General features: G+C 57.3%; 1 protein-coding gene across 1 annotated transcript in view; it reads left to right on the forward strand.

The window, feature by feature from the left end:
* Positions 1 to 19,755, forward strand: part of SHANK3 (SH3 and multiple ankyrin repeat domains 3) — a 51,698-nt gene that overhangs the window by 21,876 nt on the left and 10,067 nt on the right. Inside the window, exons 14-22 of the mRNA XM_043563123.1 lie at positions 1,726 to 1,801; positions 2,094 to 2,176; positions 2,700 to 2,824; positions 2,926 to 3,058; positions 4,020 to 4,100; positions 8,124 to 8,147; positions 11,745 to 11,875; positions 12,501 to 12,585; positions 17,088 to 19,344. Of these exons, the coding sequence (XP_043419058.1) occupies positions 1,726 to 1,801; positions 2,094 to 2,176; positions 2,700 to 2,824; positions 2,926 to 3,058; positions 4,020 to 4,100; positions 8,124 to 8,147; positions 11,745 to 11,875; positions 12,501 to 12,585; positions 17,088 to 19,344 (2,995 nt within the window). The remainder of the gene's footprint in view (positions 1 to 1,725; positions 1,802 to 2,093; positions 2,177 to 2,699; positions 2,825 to 2,925; positions 3,059 to 4,019; positions 4,101 to 8,123; positions 8,148 to 11,744; positions 11,876 to 12,500; positions 12,586 to 17,087; positions 19,345 to 19,755) is intronic.

Consider the following 19,755-nt stretch of genomic DNA (forward strand, 5'->3'; position numbering starts at 1 on the left):
TCTGTCGACCCACCCTGCCCACCTATCCATCCATTTACTTATCCACTACCGTTTGTTCCATCCATTCTCCCCGCACCAGCCCATTCTCTTTTCTCTCCATCCACTTAAATATCTATTTACCTTTGATCTGATTTATCCTTCTGCTTCTCTCTTGTTCCATCTATCCATCCATGTACTTATTCAGCCAGTTGTCCACCCATCTATTCTTCCAGTTAGCATTCGCTTGGCCTGTTATATGCCAGCTGCTGTGCTAGGTGCTGGGATCACAGAAATAAATAAGAGGTGGTCCTTACCTATGAGGAGCTCACAATCAATTGTAGCTTCCCTCTCTGATCTCATTTCCTCTCTCTCTCTCACTCTCACTCTCACTCTCACTCCCTCTGCTCCAGCTGTATGGCTGCTCACTGTCCCTTGAACACCCAAACCCAGCCCTGCCATGTGGGTTTTGCCCTGCGTGCCCCTGCTCCCTGGAAGCCCTTTGCCCACAGAGTCTTCAGGCTGCTCCCTAACGTTCTGTGCCTCCCAACTATCCTTTCCTGATGAGCCATCATGTGACCACCCTAGAATTGCAGACTTTCTCTGTACCCCCAGTTTGTTCCCTTCTCTCCTAACATTTGCCAGCAGTTGACATGTTATGCATGCACCTGTTTCCTGTCTCTCTGTTCTCTCTCTTCCAATAGATTGTAAACTCCACAGGGTAGAGGCTTTGTTCTGTTCCCTACTATATTCTCAGAGCCTAAAACAAACAGTGCTTGGTACACAGTTGGAGCTCAATAAATACTTGTTGAATGAATGAATTAATCTTGAGAAATTCTAGACTGGTAGGGAATGGGAGAGGAGCTGTGGATGAAACATGAGGTGGTGGTGGAGCCACATTGGGAGCCCTCCAGGGTCCTGGAGAGCTGGAAGCCAGGAGAGCAGGAATGGGGGCTAGAGTGTAAGAGAATCTTAACTTACAGGCAGCTGGAGAAGAAAGCCTGGAGCACAGGGGCTGTGGCTGCAGATGTGGACTGGGGTCTGCACGCTTGCAGGAAATCAGCAAGGCCACGGCCATGGGCGGAGTAGCAGGTGGACAGCCGGCTAGCCCTGCAACAGCTGTGAGGGACTTAGAGATCAAGAGTACAGATGGGGGCAGGAATCTGTGGGATGCAGTGACATCAGCCCCACACCTGGACCTCCTGTGCACTCAGAGGCAGGCTCTGGAGGCAGGGACCTGTGAGACTGAGCATTAGTGGGCTCTCATGAGAGTCTCAGTGAGGACACAACGCCACCTCCATGCCAGTGCGCATTGCCTGCAGCATGACCCTTGCACGTGACCACAGTCATATGCACACACGCCTATATGAGCACGGCACTTACACGTGACTGCAAGTTACACACACACCTAGGCCTACACGTGTACACAGCTTCTTTGCTCCTGGCTTTGGGGCTTGCTGACTCTTTCTGAAGATGGCCCGGCCTTGTCCCTGGCTGTGTGCAGCCACTCTGTAGAGAGATGGGCCAAAGCTCCTACCCTATTCTGGATCCTGACCCCTGGAAGCCAGGATTTCCAACATGGTCCCCTCAGCCTTCTTACCTTAGGACCTTTGGGCCCCTCACTTCCACGTGGGTACAACCAGGCCAGGGGTGTGTGTGTTGGCAGAGGCTGGTGACCAGCATGGTTGAGGGGCAGTTCAGGTCGGTTGGAGGATGTGGCCCTCCATCAGCTCCTGAAACTCCCCTCAGAAACCCGGGAAGACCGGACGAAGCGCCTTTTCCGTCACTACACAGTGGGCTCCTATGACAGTCTCACTTCACACAGGTACAGGTGGGGGCCGGTGGGCAGGTGGGCAAGGGTAGGCATGCATGCGGATGGGATATCAGGCGTGGAGGGGGGACCAGAGCTAGTTGAGGAGGCCTGTGGATGAGGGGGTCAGAGGAGGCGAGGTGGTCCCCAGCCCACCTCTGTCTTCTGCCTTCCTCCGTCAGCGCAAGGGTGACTTCTGGGGTGGGCCATGCCCGTGGGATCCTGTTTGGGGCATGTGTGGGGTCAGCCTGGCCAGCTGTACTCTCTGGCAGGGCTCTCCTCACCCCTCCCTGCTTTCCTCCACCAGCGATTACGTCATTGACGACAAGGTGGCTGTCCTACAGAAACGGGACCATGAGGGCTTTGGTTTTGTGCTCCGGGGGGCCAAAGGTAAGGAAGGGCAGACAGCACCGAGAGTGGGTGTGGGGCTGGCTGCCAGACTGCCAGCATGTGTCTTGTCTCTGCTCCTCCTCTCTGCTCTCCTCCCTGCCTCACCCCTGCCCTATCCTCTGCCCCTGACTCCCCCACTGCCTCCCTCGCTGCTAGTTTGGCTCCCGTCCCCCTGCCTTGCTCCTCTGCTCTGACTCTGTATCCTTGGTTTGGAATATCTCAGTACGAGGCAATCCCTTCCCCCTGTTGATTTCCAAGATCTCTGCTGGAGCATGTCTAAGGGAGGCGAGTCCTTTCTGGTGGGGCCGAGGGGGGCAGTTTCTTCCCTGGGTGGCACTGCCTGCTGCCCCCCAGCCCCAGGACACCCTGACATGCTGCCTCAGTTGTCCTTTGTTCGGCGTGCGGAGCCACTTGTGGGAGGTTGCTATGTGGCAGCTGCCTCCACCTGGACCACGCAGGTGAAGCACCTTCCTAACTGCCCTCCCCCATTCCCAACCCTTCCCCCCCCCCCCCCCCCCCGCAGCAGAGACCCCCATCGAGGAGTTTACACCCACGCCGGCCTTCCCTGCGCTCCAGTATCTTGAGTCGGTGGATGTGGAGGGTGTGGCCTGGAGGGCCGGGCTGCGCACAGGAGACTTCCTCATCGAGGTGAGGCTTGTCCTTACCTGTGCAGCCAGGTGGGGTGCTGACCTCTGAGCCCCAAGGAGGACACACTTGGAACACCCCCACCACCCACCTGTCTGTCCCAGGTGAACGGGGTGAACGTGGTGAAGGTCGGGCACAAGCAGGTGGTGGCTCTGATCCGCCAGGGCGGGAACCGCCTCGTCATGAAGGTTGTGTCTGTGACGAGGAAGCCAGAAGAAGACGGGGCTCGGCGCAGAGGTGAGGGGCCGGGCTTCAGGCCTCTGTGCTCAGACCTTCCCCTCTGGCTCCTGACCTGAGACCTTTGACCCCAGGCTCACTTTCCTCTGCCCACGCCCTGACCCCAGACTGTGGAGGTCAGATGCCTAAACCTAGGTGAAATACCCACGTTCATGGCCTGGGTGGCTTCCCAATCCCTGATGTTAGCCCACCAACCCTGGCCCCCAGCCTCTGACCTCTGACCCCTGACCCCAGGGTGCCCCTCCTCAGATCCCCACCCCCTCCTTCCCGGCGTCCCCCCAGCCCCTGGCGTGGAAGAGCCCTCCTCCCGACACTGCCAGCAGCTGCCTGGAGGCCGGGGTTGCCATAGCAACTGTGAGGTTGACGCTGCCGCCGCTTTATTGTCGGAGGGAAGGGGGAGGCGGCACCTGAGGGAAGAGGAAAAGCGTCTTCTCCCCGCGACGTCGCGGCACAGCCTGGGCCCAGGAGGCTTTGCCAGCTTGGGCCGGCCCAGCCCAGATCCTGGCTCTGCTGCCCACACCCTGGTCCCCCGAGGGGCAGCGGCCTCCAGGGCCTGGGGTGGGGGGGCCCTGGAGCAGCAGGAGCCCAGCCTGCCGGGAGACCCCTCCCAGCCCCCACCTCATGGCTCTGGTGCCCCCTTGCTCAGCCCTCGGAGCCTACAGGGTGGGCATTCAGGTGGGAGCTGGCCAGCACCGTGACCCCCATTGGGGCCCTTGACCACCTACCTCCTGAGGCCCCAACTACCCCGGCCCCGCTGGGCCCTCAGCAACCCCCTGAGCTCTCAGCGCCATGAAGAAGTTTGCATCCAGCCGCAGCCTGAACAAGATCCTGGCGCAGTGCGACTCATCCTCACGGGAGTACGAGGAGATCCAGGCGGTGGAGCGCAAGTGGCACCTGCACCTGGCCACGCCGCGCTGCCTGCTGCTGGACAGGAGGTCCAAGGCCTCCCTCTTCTTTGCAGCCCCGCCGCCCCCCAAGAGGGCTCCCAGCACCACGCTGACCCTGCGCTCCAAGTCCATGACGGCTGAACTTGAGGAACTTGGTGAGCAGTGGGGGGTGGACAGCAGGCAGACAGTCCAGGGTGGGAGGCCAGGCAGAGTGAGCTGGGGCCAAAGCCAGGTAGAGACAGGGGAGCGGAAGGACAGACGGACGGATGTATGAATAGGTCAAAGATAAATGGGTGGGTGCTGGAGTGGTGGGGAGGGGTACAGCACATGGATGGCATGAGGGCTGGATATAGACAGTGGGCCAACCGGGACTGATAGGGTGCAGGGCCTGGCCTCCCAGTGTGTTTGCATGCATGTGCACCTGCTGCCTCTGGCTCTGTGTACTTCCAGTCTGACTTCTCTCCATTTCATCCAGGCGAGGGAAGAGCAGAAGTTAGGGGACCTAGGCTCTGCCGTGGCTCTGCTGACACTAGCTCTCTGATCTTTGTGCTTATTTTGCCCTCCTAACACCTGTTCACTCATCAGTTAAGCATGGGTTACAGCAAGCTGCTGACCTCATAGGGCTGTGTGAACATCACTAGTATGATGGTGGGACAGGCCCTCATAAGCTGCAAAAGGCAGATAAGAGTATGTCAGGGCTTTGGTATGGCGTGTTGTGAGCACGATCCTGGGATGACCCCCAATAGCTTCGTTGTAGGGCATGTCTTGAAATATGTGACTGTTAATAGCCTCAGCATAGGCGTGTCCAGATATACATGACTGTGTCCTGACATATGTGGCAGTTAATAATGGGCATATCCCAATATACATGACCCAGTTCTAGTCCCAGACTTTTCTATGGCTCTAGCCATAGAAGGAATGCTGACTCTGGTCCTAGGCTGAGTTCTGAGATAGTCCTGTCTACAGGAAAGGCCCTGATCCTGGTTCTAGACTGATCCCCAACCTTGGCTTCAGGCTTTATTCATTCCCAGCTATAGAAGGAACACTTACCTGTCTCTGAAAATTGTTCCTGATCTTATAAATAGAGTGACCCCTGACCTTGTCCTGGCCACAGGTTGAGCTACCCCCTCCTTTCAGGCAGACACTCTTGACTGCAGTGTCATTTAGTGTGGACTTCAGCCACCAAGATAGGTCAGGCTGACATGGTCATACTTTTCTTCCCCATAAGTATTCTGAAGAAAGTAAAAGCCAAAAGGATATAGCCAACTCAAGACAAAGGAAATTTCCCAGACCTCAAGAATGGAAAGAGAAGTCAGTTAAGTGAGAGGAAGCTGATGATGCTTCCATAGTCCATGAGGGCTTGGGACAGTGTTATAGACCCTAATGGCAGGGGCTAGGGTTCTGTTGCTCCCACAAAGCCAAGAGATGAGGCTGTGGACCCATGAGAAGTGGGAAAACTAGAAGCAAGCCCAGGAACCAGCATTAGCATCAGAAGAACTAGAAATCAAAGAATATGAAAGAGGCAAAATAAGGTGTTTAAATACAAAGTTTAAGGAAACTAACAGAACTCATAAGGAACAGGACAGTACAAACAAAAACAAAAACAAAAACAAAAACAAAAAAACAAAAAACAAAACCAAAAAGAAAAAACCCAAAAACCAAAAACCAAAAGATGAATAAACAGATTTTAAAAGATCCCTAAAGAACTGTTATGGAAACAAAAGGTATAGTCACTGAGATTAAAAAATCCATGACTGGGATAAACAGTGTACTAGATTCAGCTGAAGAAAGAAACAGTGAATTAGAAGATAATTCTGAGGAAATTATCCCAAGTGCAGCACAGAAAGATAGGGATATGGAAAATATCCCTAGAGATAAGAGATGATGAACAAATGAGAAAATCCCAGTCTAATGAGAGTCCCAGAGGGAAAGATTAAAATGGGGAAGAGGCAATATTTAAAGAGTACATGGCTAAGAATATTCAGAAATTGAATAAGGACATGAAATTCCATTTTGAAGAAGTATAAACCCCAAGCAAGGAAATAACAAATCTACATCTAGAGCTGTCATAGTAAAACTTCACAACACCATAGACAAGAAAAATCTTAAATACCAGAGAAGGGAGCTGGATGACATAGAAAGGAACAATGGTTAGACTGACAGCAGACTTCTCATCAGCAATAGTAGATGCTAGAAGACAATGGAACAATAACTAAAGTCTTGAATTAAAATGCCTTTCCACCTAGAATTCTGTCCCCAACTAAACCCACTCATTGAAGAGTGAGGCAGAGAAGCTGGCAGACTTTTGGCCCCAGGGTCACAAAGGTCCAAGACTAGTTATGGGGGAGCTGATCTGTCATACTGATTGAGAATGGAAACTGATTGACAAACCAGTACCCGTAGGTACCTGGGTCCAGCTGGACTCCAGACCAAGGCTTTGGTGGGTGGGTCCCAGGAGTCTCCTTCCAGAGGCTGTCACATAGCCATGATGAACTGCATGTTCAGAAGGGACCCTCCTAGTTCTGCATGAAGAGGTGCATAGGCAGCCTGAGATCTGTAATCCAGGGGCCAGGGGACTGAGCTCTGCGGAAACAGAAGAATTGCCTTCTGCTTTATGGGATGCTTCTGTCTGAAGAAGCTCCTTCCTCTCTGCTGTGATCCGGGGCCCTCCTGCTGCTGTGTGACAGGGTCGTTCCGTACACCCTTGTCTTTCAGAGGTGTTCTCTCTTGCTGCCTCAGGTCAGCATTGTTTCCACCATTTTTTTCCTGAGCAGAGTCTGGGTAGGACAAAGGGACAGCTTAGCACAGAGCCTCCATGCACACTGCTGAGTGAGGGCGGGCTCACAGCTTATGTTGAAGCTGGACCTAGACTCTATGTAGCTCCATTCAGAGAGGGAGAAGCTACTCCTGCCTCCAGAGGACAGCTGTCGGGGGAAACCAGACTGCTTGCTTACTTTCTGTAGGTTTGAGGAGGCCAGGCCAGCATCAGGGTTTCCCTGGGTACCTAAGGGGTCATCCCATGATTCAGTGTTTGTGCTTTTATAAGATAGAAATAAGACCTGTAGGCTCATTGGCAGCATAAACATGTCAGTTCTCTGTCACACTGTTAAGAACTGATAGAACCTGTTAGGATGCTGTGGTCTATTGAGAAGATGGCCTGAACACCTGGGAAGAAAGGAAAGTGTGAGGCCGCAGAAAAAGCAGGTGGCAAGGGTGGAGACTCACGCCCATATGGCTCCTTGCTCCTTGGTGGGTGTGGGGGAGAAGCAAGGTCGTGCAGGAGGGAGAGGAGGTAAAGAGCATACTGTGGGGGATGGTAGTGGCAGTGTCCAGAAAATGAAGGCCCGAGGTGACTGGCGGAAATGGGGTTGAGAGGAAGAGGTTGGGGTAGGAGCCCTCCTCCCAAAGCAGGTGGTGGGAGGAGACGGAAGGGTGGGGCACTCCCAGTGCCCTTCCGCATGGTCAGTGGTCACCACATGTCCGTCTGCCTGAACCAATAATGAGCCGGCTGCACAGAGCAGTGGAGACTCAGGCCAGGGAGGGCCTTGGTGGGTCTAAACCTCTCCTATTTCTCTGCCTTCCTGTGAGAAATCTGGGGCTTTTGGGTCCCTTTTTCTCTCGTGATGGGAATGTTAGAGCAGGTGCCGTGCTTGAGTATGATATCTGATTAGCCGTGGTCTGGCAAACACATTGACCTGCTCTTTGATACTGTACGGAATACTCAAGGGTGACCACTGCAACTGTTAGTGGCCTCTGAACTTTTTTTTTTGGGTGGGGGTTGCCTTTTTTCTGAACAAACATTTGATTGAACTGAGTATGATTAAGTTGTGTGTGGACATCTCCACACGTGTGTGCATGCCTGTGTGTGCATAAGTGCAATTATGCATATGTGTGAGTGGAGGTGCATGGATGTGTATGTGTGTGTGCATGTGCATGTGTATGCATACACACAAGCATGTATACCTGCTTGTGGTTGTTTCCACCTTGAGTTTCAAGCTGGGTACCAACTTGGCATTTGGGCACATTTGCCACTTGGGGTCTGATAGGGAGGGTTAGGCCAGGGTTGTACAGGATCTGGGAGGTCCCGGTTGTTGGAAGGGGTGGGAGTTGGAAGAGGGCCCAGATGCCGATGGATGAAGCCTGCCTCTTACCCCTGTGCTCTGTTTCTTGATTGCAAGCCTCCATTCGGAGAAGGAAAGGGGGTGAGTCATCTGCTGTGTCCCCATGCCCCCAGCTTTGTTTGACCCTGTCCAGGGAAGTGCTGATGTGTGAAGAGGCTCCATGTCAAGTCAGGGTGCTCTGGAAGCCTGGGCTGTACCTTCCTGTCGGCCTTCTCCCTGGGGATCTGGTGGGGGTGCAGTAGAGGGAGCTGGGGAAGGATGGGTGGGGGGGTCCAGGGGTGTGGCTCTGTGGGGGTGTGACAGTGAGGCACAGCCATGGGCTTTGGGGGCTCAGGTGAGTGTGGGGGCAGCCTAGTGAGGCAGAGCTGGGAAAGCCTCCCAGTGGAGGCCACACCATTTGCCATGTTCTGGAGCTGGGTAGGGGGAAGGTTCAGAGGGCTCAGCTGTGGGTCTCCTCAGGGAGCATGGTAACTGGGCCAGTGTGGGCAAGAGTGTTGGGTGCTCAGCTCTGGCCCTTTTGCTTCTTTCTGCCTGTTTTCTGGGGGCTCCTTGTGCCTGGTGTGTGGGTCCCATTTCTGTGCTGATCTGTTGTGGGGTCTAGTGCGGTGCTGATAGTCCCTTCAGAACAGGAGTCTAGGCCCCACAGCATTGGGGAGGGAGCTTGGAGCTCCTCTGGCCAACATAGCCCAGGCTGTTGACTTCACCACCCCTGCTCCTCCCATCAGGCCTCACCTGTTTGAGGCTCCTTCCTGTATGTTCTGTGTGTCCAGCCTGGCTGCAAAGAATGTAGCTTCCATGGTGGGGGGGACAGAGTCTGAGGTCCAGCATCTGGTGAGATCTCAGGGCCTGGCCTCTGCCAGTCTTCTCCATCTCTCGAAGTGGACGGGAGACTCTTTCTGCTGAATAGGAGTCAGAGCCAGAGGGAAGCCTGAGGTGGCTTTGTGGCCCCAGGCATGTGCGTTTGCCCATTTGTCCGTGTGCCTGGTGCCCACCCATCCCTCACTCTGGGATCCACAGGGCCTTCCCTGTGCTGGGGGCACACCAACACCATCTGTCTGGGCCTAGGCTCTCCAGCATGGCCTGTGGTCCGGCCCTCAGAGCTCTCCTCTTGACCCTTGCCCTAATCTCAGGTGAAGTGCTTTCCTTGGTGTCTTTTCAGGTATTAAAACTGGGTGTCCCCTAGGGACGCCTTTCTTCACTCTATGAGGCAGACACAAGCTATTTCTGGAATATTTTGGTTCTGTCTTAAGATCATTAGCGGAGCTCCCAGGGTGCTATGCTGTGGCCTGTGCACTTCTTCCAGTTGTAGGGGAGGTGACGGGTGATTCCTCACCCCTGGGGCCCATCATACCTGCTTGGGTTCTGGCTGTTTAAACAGCTGCACATCGAGCTGTGTTGCCAGCACATGTGGAATCTTGATAACCAGTGGGTGTGAGGCTGATGGGAATGTGCGGTTCCCAGTGCCCCAGACCTGGTTCCTAGAGGGCTTCATTTTCTTTTTTGAGTATCTAAAATAATTTAAGAATATATTTTCTAATAACGGTGGGGATTGGTGTCAACCTCACCAGCTGTTAGTTCGGAGAATTCTTGATTCTTTCTCTTTTGGAAATAATTCTTGCCTGGCCCCAGCACCATCACCTTACCTCCAGCAGTATTTGCTTTGCTAACTTCATGTGCACTCTGCTTCTGGTCTCTGGGATTGAGCTCTTCTGGAGCTAGAGGTGCAGCTTCTAAACCCGCAGCTCGGGTGAGCACATGCTCACTTTTCACTTCACTCATGTCTTTATGTCTGAGCTTCCCGGAAAATGTGGTTGTTAAGTCTGACCCCTAACTTATTGAATCTATGATCTGGGGCGCTCAGATCTCTCAGAAATTCAGTTTCTTTTTGGGTAAAGTGAGGGCGGTATCAGTATCTTCTTTGTGTGGTTGTGGGGAATGAGAGGAGAAGGCTCATCAGAAGCTCTTTTCACTGAAAAACACCAAGGACTGAACGCAGGGCGGTGATGATGGTTTCAGCTTCCAAAGGGGAATTATTTGCTTCATTACAAAAACAAAGAAGAAGATCCCTCTAATGAGCCCTTCCTGGTGTGCACCTGGGCCCAGGTACCAGTGGCGCTGGGAGCTACACCCAGGACCGGTAAGCTAGTCTGTAGAGGGAGCATGCTCTGGTGCGTTGTAACATTTGCTGAACTCCTGTGTTACTCAGGGCCCAGGCTGGACACTCAGGGCAGGCAGGGGATGGTACTGGCTCCTTCCTCCTGAGAGCTCACGGGCTCTCTGGGGAGAGAAGGCACACCGTGTGTGTTCAGTGCTTCCCCTGAGCCAGGCAGGGCAGCACTTGTCATGTGTAGACACGGACAGTAGGTGCAGACAGTAGACACTGAAGCAGCCACCATTTTCGGGTTGTTTTATCAGATGAGGAAACTGAGTCACAGAGAGGTTAAGTCAGGACAGAGGTGGTACGCGATGTGGGTCTGGTCCGGGTTGGGTGCCGGCCAGCTCTGACTTCTTTCTCCGTGGCAGTTGCCGAGTGGGTTGCAGAGGCAGAGCCAGGAGGTGCTGGTGGGAGGTGTTGGGGCTGACTGTGTCCTCTGACAACAGGCACTTGGAGAGCGAAAGCCCGGGCGTGACCAGACACATGGCCCTCTAGGGTGGCACGGGCCCTGAGGGCTTGGGGATTCAGAGCCTGAGTGACGAGTGGGGCGAGGTCAGTGTGGCAGCCATGTGGGCACGGGAGCTGCCCCCAACTCCTGCTGCAGCCCACATCCGGCCCTGAGTGGACCACAGATGCCAGTTCTCAGACACATGCGTTTAACAGAATTTCCAGGTCATGTGGATAATCAGAAACACCACTTTAAAAAGTACTAAACAGCTTTAATAAAAACAAGCAAACAAAGCTTTTCTTTATGATGGATTTGAAAAGAATGCTGCCTGAGGCCTCCTGGTGCCTTTCTCCCTTCTAGGGCCTCGTTCACACATCAGTTCCCCACCCTTCCCACCCCCCATCTTCCTTACCCTCCTCTCAAGGGGCCCGTGGAAGCCCCTTCAGCACCATCAGCACCTCCCACCCAGGGTGGGGCTGCTTTTCCAGGAAGGGAGGTTCTTCGGCCTGCTCATCTGCCTGGAGCCATATTTTTAGGTCCCTAGCCTGGGACTGTGAGTTCTGTTTTCAGGCAGTGTCCCCTGTTCATTCGTTTGTAGCTTATTCACACCTTCCATGGGCACCTGCTGCACAGCAGGGTCTGTCCTAGGGCTGAGGTCCACCAGAGGCAGCTTAGCTTTTGGTGCAGCAGCTACAGACAGATGAGTAGTGCCAGGAGTTGAGGAGAAAAGGGACAGGGCCAAGGGCAACAAATTCAGGAAGACTCGAAATTCCACAAACAGCGCTGTCCCTGTCCTGGTCCTCTCCCGAATGGTCAGTCAGGCTTTTCCTGGAGTGGGCTCCGAAGGGTGACCTGGACCACCCTCGGAGGACAGAGTGGCCAGGCGGGAGTGGGACTCAGATGGGATGCATGTTACTCGGCTTCTGGCCCCCGGCCTCAGGTCTGGAAGAAGGGACATCAGGCGGGCAGGGCCCAGTGGCTCCGTTAACATCAGGAGGACTCAGCATGGGGTGCACGAGGGTGGAGCAGGTTCAGGGTCCAGGTGGTTGAGATGGTGCCTCCCTTGGCTGTGCAGAGAAGCTGGATGAGATCCTGGCAGCCGCCACGGAGCCCACGCTGAGGCCAGACATCGCGGACGCTGACTCCAGAGCTGCCACTGTCAAACAGCGGCCCACGAGTCGGAGGATCACACCTGCTGAGATCAGTGTAAGCCACCCCAGCAGCTGGGGGGGGGGGGTGGGGGCATGGGGAGGGGAGAAGGCAGGGAGGGGCGCGGGGGTCAGAGCTCCATGTCCCCTACTGTGCGTTTGTGCATTTTTCTGGGGTGGGAAGTCCGTCATTTGGACCCTCCTCTCCAGGGGTGAGGGTGAAGGACCCCATGGCTTCTCCTCACACACGTGGGGAAATCTTGTCCTCCCAGAATGGCCACAGTTTAACAAATGCTGAGTGCTCACTCTTGGCCCTGGGTCCCAGTGCCTCCTGCATAGCCACACCTAGGACCACCTAGAGCACCCCAGCCCTGTTGAGGGTACAGTGCAGTGTCTCTGCACCCCGCCCCCCGACTCCTCTCACTTGGCATCTTCTGGGCTACTCCCCCAGCCTTGTCCATGTCAACCCTACCCAATACTCTATGCCCAGGCCCCCACTGGCTATGCCCCTGCTCTCTGGAGTCTCTGCGCCTGGGTCTGAGTCTTGGGTCAGGCCCCACTGGTGCCAGCACCATTGTGATTAGTGTGTGGGGTGTTTGATCTCAGGCTTAGAAGGATGGCTGGATGGAGAACTGGGACCCCCAGTGCCCTAGAGCCTCCTTCTAACCCCCCAACTCCAACAGTCTTTATTTGAGCGCCAGGGCCTTCCAGGCCCAGAGAAGCTGCCCGGCTCCCTGCGGAAGGGGATTCCACGGACCAAGTCTGTAGGTACGGCTGGGCTGGGGGTTGCATGGGGCTGGGGTGGATGTGGGGCTGGAGGACCCTGTCTCTCCCAGCCCTCCAGTTGGGGTTTTAAGGTTTCCTTAAGGTTTCCTCTGAGAACCCCATCTCCCTGGTCATAGCCCAGGAATCTCATTTGTTTGTGGACATATGTGGGATCCGTCCTTTCCCCAAATCCAGACAAACTGCCAATAGAGACCCTTGAGGCTTCCTCACTCCATCCACCACTTCCTGTCCATTGTGTCCCCATCCCTGCTCTGGTCCACTATTGCCCCCCCATCCGCTCCTCCCCGTCCAGTCTGCGCCCCCGACATTCCTCCCCGTCCAGTCTGTGCCCCTCCATCCGCTCTTCCCCGTCCAGTCTGTGCCCCCCCATCTGCTCCTCCCTGTCCAGTCTGTGCCCCCCCACACTCCTCCCCGTCCAGTCTGTGGCCCCCATGCACTCCTCCCCGTCCAGTCTGCGCCCCCCACACTCCTCCCCGTCCAGTCTGCGCCCCCCCATCTGCTCCTCCCCGTCCAGTCTGCGCCCCCCCATCTGCTCCTCCCCGTCCAGTCTGTGCCCCCCACACTCTTCCCTGTCCAATCTGCACCCCCCCACACTCCTCCCCATCCAGTCTGTGACCCCCATATGCTCCTCGCCATCCAGTCTGTGCCCCCCCACCCGCTCCTCCCCGTCCAGTCTGCGCCCCCCACACTCCTCCCCGTCCAGTCTGCGCCCCACCATCTGCTCTTCCCCATCCAGTCTGTGCCCCCCCACCCGCTCCTCCCCGTCCAGTCTGCGCCCCCCACACTCCTCCCCGTCCAGTCTGCGCCCCACCATCTGCTCTTCCCCGTCCAGTCTGTGCCCCCCCACCCGCTCCTCCCCGTCCAGTCTGTGCCCCCCACACTCCTCCCCGTCCAGTCTGCGTCCTTCCGTCCGCTCCTCCCCGTCCAGTCTGCGCCCCCCGACACTCCTCCCCGTCCAGTCTGTGCCCCACCATCTGCTCTTCCCCGTCCAGTCTGTGCCCCCCCACCCGCTCCTCCCCGTCCAGTCTGCGCCCCCCACACTCCTCCCCGTCCAGTCTGCGCCCCACCATCTGCTCTTCCCCGTCCAGTCTGTGCCCCCCCATCTGCTCCTCCCCGTCCAGTCTGCGCCCCCCACCAGGTATTGCTCTGTATCTCTCTTTTCCTTCACAGCCAGTCTTCTCCAGAAGTCACTTGCAGTTGCTGTCTCTGTCCTCATCTGCTCCTCAGCTTGGGGCAGCGTAGCTCTGTCCACACCTAAAACTGACTTTGCTGCCACCAGGGTCACCAGTGGTTTGCAGGGCATTCCTTCCGGCAGACACATGACCAGCCCTTCTCTTGTTGACCTCAACTGGCATTTGATTTTTCTGCTCACCTCCCCAGAGCTTTAGGACATTTCCTGGTTCTTTCCTCTGTTCTCAGGCTGTACCTGTTCAGGACAAGATGTAAACCTAAGAAAGACCTCCACACCAAATGTGGGTCCTCTCAAGGCTGTGTCCTTAGCCTCTGTGCCTTCTGTACCTGTCTCTTTGGGGCCTCATCATGCCTCACACTCGCTGTCACGCCTCTCATGTAGCCATCTCTCTCGACCCCAGACTGGGGCATCTCACAAGCTCCACTCACTGCCCTTCCTTCTAGACATGTAGTCCCCTCTCACCTGCCCACTTCTCCATCCATTCCTTCACAGACCTGCCCACTTGTCCATCCATCGGTCTGCATACACTGCAGCTCCCCCATCATCTGTTCATCATCAGAGTAAACACCACAGTGTTTATGCACACTGGTTCGTTTCATACTTACAGTAACCCTGTTGAGGTAATACTATTAGTACCTCTGTATTACAGGTAAGGAAACTAAGGTAAAGAGGTAAAGTGACTTGCCCAAGGTCTTACCTTGTCTTCTGGTAAGACATCATGCCAGCCATCTGCCCAGACCTGCCCAAAGGGGGCTTTCTGCAGAGCAGATACCACCCCATATCCCTCCAGTTCCCCCGTGGTGGGCTCTTCATTGCCTTGGGGCCTTGGGGACCAGTCTCAGCCTTCTCCTACTTCATCTGGGGGCATTTGTCTCCATTTCCTTCTTACCCGGGTGTACCAACACTCGCTATTCTGCACCTGGCCTCAGTCTGCCTGGATGGCCTGTCGCTCAGCCCAGCCCAGTCCCAGGACTGACCACCACAGGTCCAGATCTCAGTGCCTTCCCTGCAGGATGTGAGCCTCTTGGTGGGTATTCCTCCTGGACCCTCCTGTGCTCATTCTGTGAGTGAGCGAGAGGGGTTCATCTTCAGGCTCCTTGCCCTGGCCTGCTGCCCATCACCAACGTGAGTGTTGGTCAAGGTGTCAGATTCCCAGAGTCCCCCACCCACCCTTGTCCTGGGCACATGATTCAGTCCTGGAAACCTCAGCGTCCTGGTCCATAAACTTGAGTCCCATCTAGTACTTGCCTCCAAGTCTACGATGTGGCTCACCCAGTGGGCTGTACTCAGAGGCTGAGTACAGGCATCAACCACTGATACTGTTCCTAGATGCAGGTCCTGAATCTTGAGGCTGGAACACAGTGTTTGAGAAATGTTTGCTACTCTTCATTGGACAGAGGTCCCCACCCCACCTTGGGTGGTATCAGAACAGATTCCCCACTTCATCCCAGGCAAGTGACTTATCTTCACCCTAAGTTAGAATTTGGCATGCCAAATCTCCTGCGTCTTCTAGGAGCACAAGCTTTTCCCCATGTAGTTTGTCTCATAAGATAAGTTGTGCAGCGGGGAGGAGGCCCCAAAAGAACCTGGCACAAATCTTGTGTCCAGCCATGGGGGTGGAAGGCAGACCTAAAAATGATGATGATGATGATGATCTCGGCCTCCTTCCTGGGATGCTTCTAGGTGCTCAGCCCCATGCTGTAGGCTTTAAATGGCTCCAGCTGTGGCAGCCCCACAACAGGGGCCAGCATTTCGCTTGAGATTAGGAAACTGACCTGCTAAGAGATTAAGTAATGTCAGACAGTAACTTCCAATGCTAGACTTCAAGCCACACGAAAGCCCACCTTTGCTGCGCCTGGGGTGAAGAGCTGTCATGCAGGACAAGATGTAGATCGTGCAGTGTGGGAGGCCTGGGGAGACCACCTTGGCTAAAGGAGGAGGTGGCTGGGAACAGGCAATCTGCATTGTAGTGAGTTCGTAAAAATGCGAGCAAGTATAGAGTGAAGCCAAGTGTAGATTCCCAAGGCACTCCACCAGAGACCTGTGCGTATCAACATGGAGGAAACATTCATCCACTGTCCTCCGGTTGGGCCGTCGAACACTTGCAGCCTAACTGAACATGCATACGGTACTGTGCCCACAAGGACACTTGGGAGATCTTGCCAGGCTCTAGCCAGGCAGCAGGACAATGAGGGCCCTGAGCATCCCAGTCCTGCTCTTGCACAGACCCTAACTCGGGCAGCAGAGCGGGTTTCATTTTAAGCCTGTGTTGCCCATGAGAGAATTGAGATTCAGGGGGGCCCAGGGCCCGGCCTGGGGCCACACAGCCCATAGGGAGTACAACTGACACATGGGTCAGGTGCTTAGTCTACAATTCCACTTTAGCTCTTCCTCCTTCCCTTCCACCCTCCCTCACTGAAGTTCAGCCATTGAGGTTATAGCAGTGACCGGGCAGTGCGTCCGGTCCAGTCCACTTGGGTCTCTGGGATGGAGCCTCTCAGGGCTTGTCTTTTCACAAACACCTTCTCACCTGGGCGCCAGCCTTCTTTCTGCCAGATGCGTGGCTCAGCTGGCCACAGTCCTGCTGCCCCTCTGACTACAGTCCGTGCATCACTCCTACTCTGGGAGAGTGTCCCCCTAATTTCTGACCATCTCTCTTCTTCCCGTCTCTGGTTGCCACCAGGGAACTCCCGGTGACACCTGCTTGTTCCATTGCTGCAATGTGGCCTCGCTCAGTCTTGAATGGAAGCCATGCACCAGCCGCCCCTACGTCTTCTGTGCAGTTGTCTTCACCACTCCGCATGGGGGGATGTGTAGGGGCTGCCCCGATTCTCCCTGGGTGTCTTCTTTGGGCCCTCTCCGTGTGATGGGGCTTGGGCAGGTCTTGGCCCGAACCCAAGACTTTGGGTCCTTTCACAGTCTGTTGGTGGGGCCCTCCTCTGCCTTATATCTGAAAGAATATCTCTCCCCAAGTCTTTCTAAGAGCCCCCTCCCTCCAACTCAACACTGGGCTTGGGGTGCAGAGCTGGCATCCAGGGAGGAGCCCAGACTAGGGGCCTCACTCAGATCTCCTGCTCTGGGCTGCCCTGTCCCCTTTTCTCTCAGACCCCAGCCTCCGTGCCCTTCTTGACCCCGTCCTCCCCGGCTGGGTATCGCTTCCCGCCAATTTCTAAGGGGGTGGCTTCGCAGTCCTCTCATCTGGGGCCATGGCTGCCCTCAGGTGGAGTCAGGGCAGGGCTGGCCCCTGCACAGGGCCGGCGCCGGGGTCTCACCAGGGCCCTTCTGTCCGCAGGGGAGGATGAAAAGCTGGCGTCCCTGCTGGAGGGGCGCTTTCCGCGCAGCACGTCCATGCAAGATACGGTGCGTGAGGGCCGTGGCATCCCGCCCCCGCCGCAGACCGCACCGCCGCCCCCACCCGCTCCCTACTACTTCGACTCCGGGCCGCCCCCCGCCTTCTCACCGCCACCCCCTCCGGGCCGCGCCTACGACACAGTGCGCTCCAGCTTCAAGCCCGGCCTGGAGGCGCGCCTGGGCGCTGGGGCCGCGGGCCTGTACGATTCCGGCGCGCCCCTGGGTCCGCTGCCCTACCCGGAGCGGCAGAAGCGTGCGCGCTCCATGATCATCCTTCAGGACTCGGCGCCGGAGGCGGGCGACACCCCCCGGCCTCCTCCGGCGGCCACCCCACCGGAGCGTCCAAAGCGGCGGCCACGGCCGCCGGGCCCCGACAGTCCCTACGCCAACCTGGGCGCTTTCAGCGCCAGCATCTTCGCGCCGTCCAAGCCTCAGCGCCGCAAGAGCCCGCTGGTGAAGCAGCTGCAGGTGGAAGACGCTCAGGAGCGCGCAGCCCTGGCAGTGGGCAGCCCTGGCCCGGGTGGCGGCAGCTTCGCCCGGGAGCCCTCCCCGACGCACCGTGGGCCTCGGCCAAGCGGCCTTGACTACGGCCCCGGGGAAAGCCCCGGCCTCGCGTTCGGGGGCCCAGGCCCGGGCAAGGACCGGCGGCTGGAGGAGCGGCGCCGCTCAACCGTGTTCCTGTCGGTGGGAGCCATCGAGGGCAGCACACCTAGCACAGACCTGCCCTCCCTGCAGCCCTCCCGCTCCATCGATGAGCGCCTGCTGGGGGCTGGCGCCGCCACCACCACCGGCCGAGACCTGCTCCTGCCCTCCCCCGTCTCTGCTCTGAAGCCATTGGTCAGCGGCCCGAGCCTTGGGCCTTCAGGCTCCACCTTCATCCACCCACTCACCGGCAAACCCCTGGACCCCAGCTCGCCCCTGGCCCTCGCCCTGGCCGCTCGAGAACGTGCTCTGGCCTCCCAGGCGCCCTCCCGGTCCCCCACGCCTGTGCACAGCCCTGACGCTGACCGCCCTGGGCCTCTGTTCGTGGATGTACAGGCCCGCGACTCTGAGCGAGGGGCGCTGGCCTCCCCAGCCTTCTCCCCAAGAAGCCCCGCCTGGGTTCCTGTGCCTGCTCGGAGGGAGCCGGAGAAAGCACCCCGGGAGGAGCGCAAGTCGCCAGAGGACAAGAAGTCCATGATCCTCAGCGTCCTGGACACATCCCTGCAGCGGCCGGCCGGCCTCATCGTCGTGCACGCCACCAGCAATGGGCAGGAGCCCAGTGGGCTGGGGGCTGAAGAGGAGCGCCCGGGCACCCCGGAGCTGGCCCCCGCCCCCGCACAGTCAGCAGTGGTGGCAGAGCCCCTGGCGAGCCCCCGGGCCCAGCCCCCTGGCAGCACAGCTCCGACAGACCCCGGGCCGGGCCAGGGCAGCTCCGAGGAGGAGCCAGAGCTGGTGTTCGCCGTGAACTTGCCGCCCGCCCAGCTGTCCTCCAGCGATGAGGAGACCAGGGAGGAGCTGGCCCGCATTGGGCTGGTGCCGCCTCCCGAAGAGTTTGCCAACGGGGTCCTGCTGGCCACCCCACTTCCTGGCCCAGGTCCCTCACCCACCGTGGTGCCAGGCCCGGCCTCAGGGAAGCCGAGCAGCGAGCCGCCTCCTGCCCCTGAGTCTGCAGCTGACTCAGGGGTGGAGGAGGCTGACACGCGCAGCTCCAGCGACCCCCACCTGGAGACCACAAGCACTATCTCCACGGTGTCCAGCATGTCCACCCTGAGCTCGGAGAGTGGGGAGCTCACCGACACCCACACCTCCTTCGCCGATGGACACACTTTTCTACTCGAGAAGCCACCAGTGCCTCCCAAGCCCAAGCTCAAGTCCCCGCTGGGGAAGGGGCCGGTGACCTTCAGGGACCCGCTGCTGAAGCAGTCCTCGGACAGTGAGCTCATGGCCCAGCAGCATGCCGCCTCTGCCGGGCTGGCCTCCGCTGCCGGACCTGCTCGCCCTCGCTACCTCTTCCAGAGAAGGTCCAAGCTGTGGGGGGACCCCGTGGAGAGCCGGGGACTCCCAGGGCCTGAAGATGACAAACCAACTGTGATCAGTGAGCTCAGCTCTCGCCTGCAGCAGCTCAACAAAGACACACGCTCCTTGGGGGAAGAGCCGGTTGGTGGCCTGGGCGGCCTGCTGGACCCTGCCAAGAAGTCGCCCATCGCGGCAGCTCGGTGAGCAGGGCAGTGTGGGGAGGGTCCTGTCCCGTGTCCATGGCCCCCCCCCCCCACCCTGTGTTTTTCCTCTTGTCTGTCCACCATCGGAGGTTTCCTCCGTTCCCCTCCCCAGTCCATTCTATCCCACCCCTTACCTGTCCGTGGCATGCCTCTCTGTCCACTTGTGTCCTTTGTCTGCCCTTGCTTTGTCTGTGTGAGACAAGTCTCATTCAGGGATCTGAAATCTTGGGGCCGCTGTTCTCTCCATCCTGTTGGTGCTAGGAGTGGGGGCTGGGCACCCATCAGAGACCCAGCGGGGCCGAGCACCTCCACAGCCCTCCTGGAGACGCCCTGCCTCGGGGGGTTCTCGTGGGCTCTCACTCTTTTGCTCCCGACCAAAGCTGCCTCTCCTGTTACGGGTTGTTCTGT

This window comes from Prionailurus bengalensis, chromosome B4 (assembly GCF_016509475.1).
Source record: "Prionailurus bengalensis isolate Pbe53 chromosome B4, Fcat_Pben_1.1_paternal_pri, whole genome shotgun sequence".
NCBI classification, from domain to species: Eukaryota; Metazoa; Chordata; class Mammalia; order Carnivora; family Felidae; genus Prionailurus; species Prionailurus bengalensis.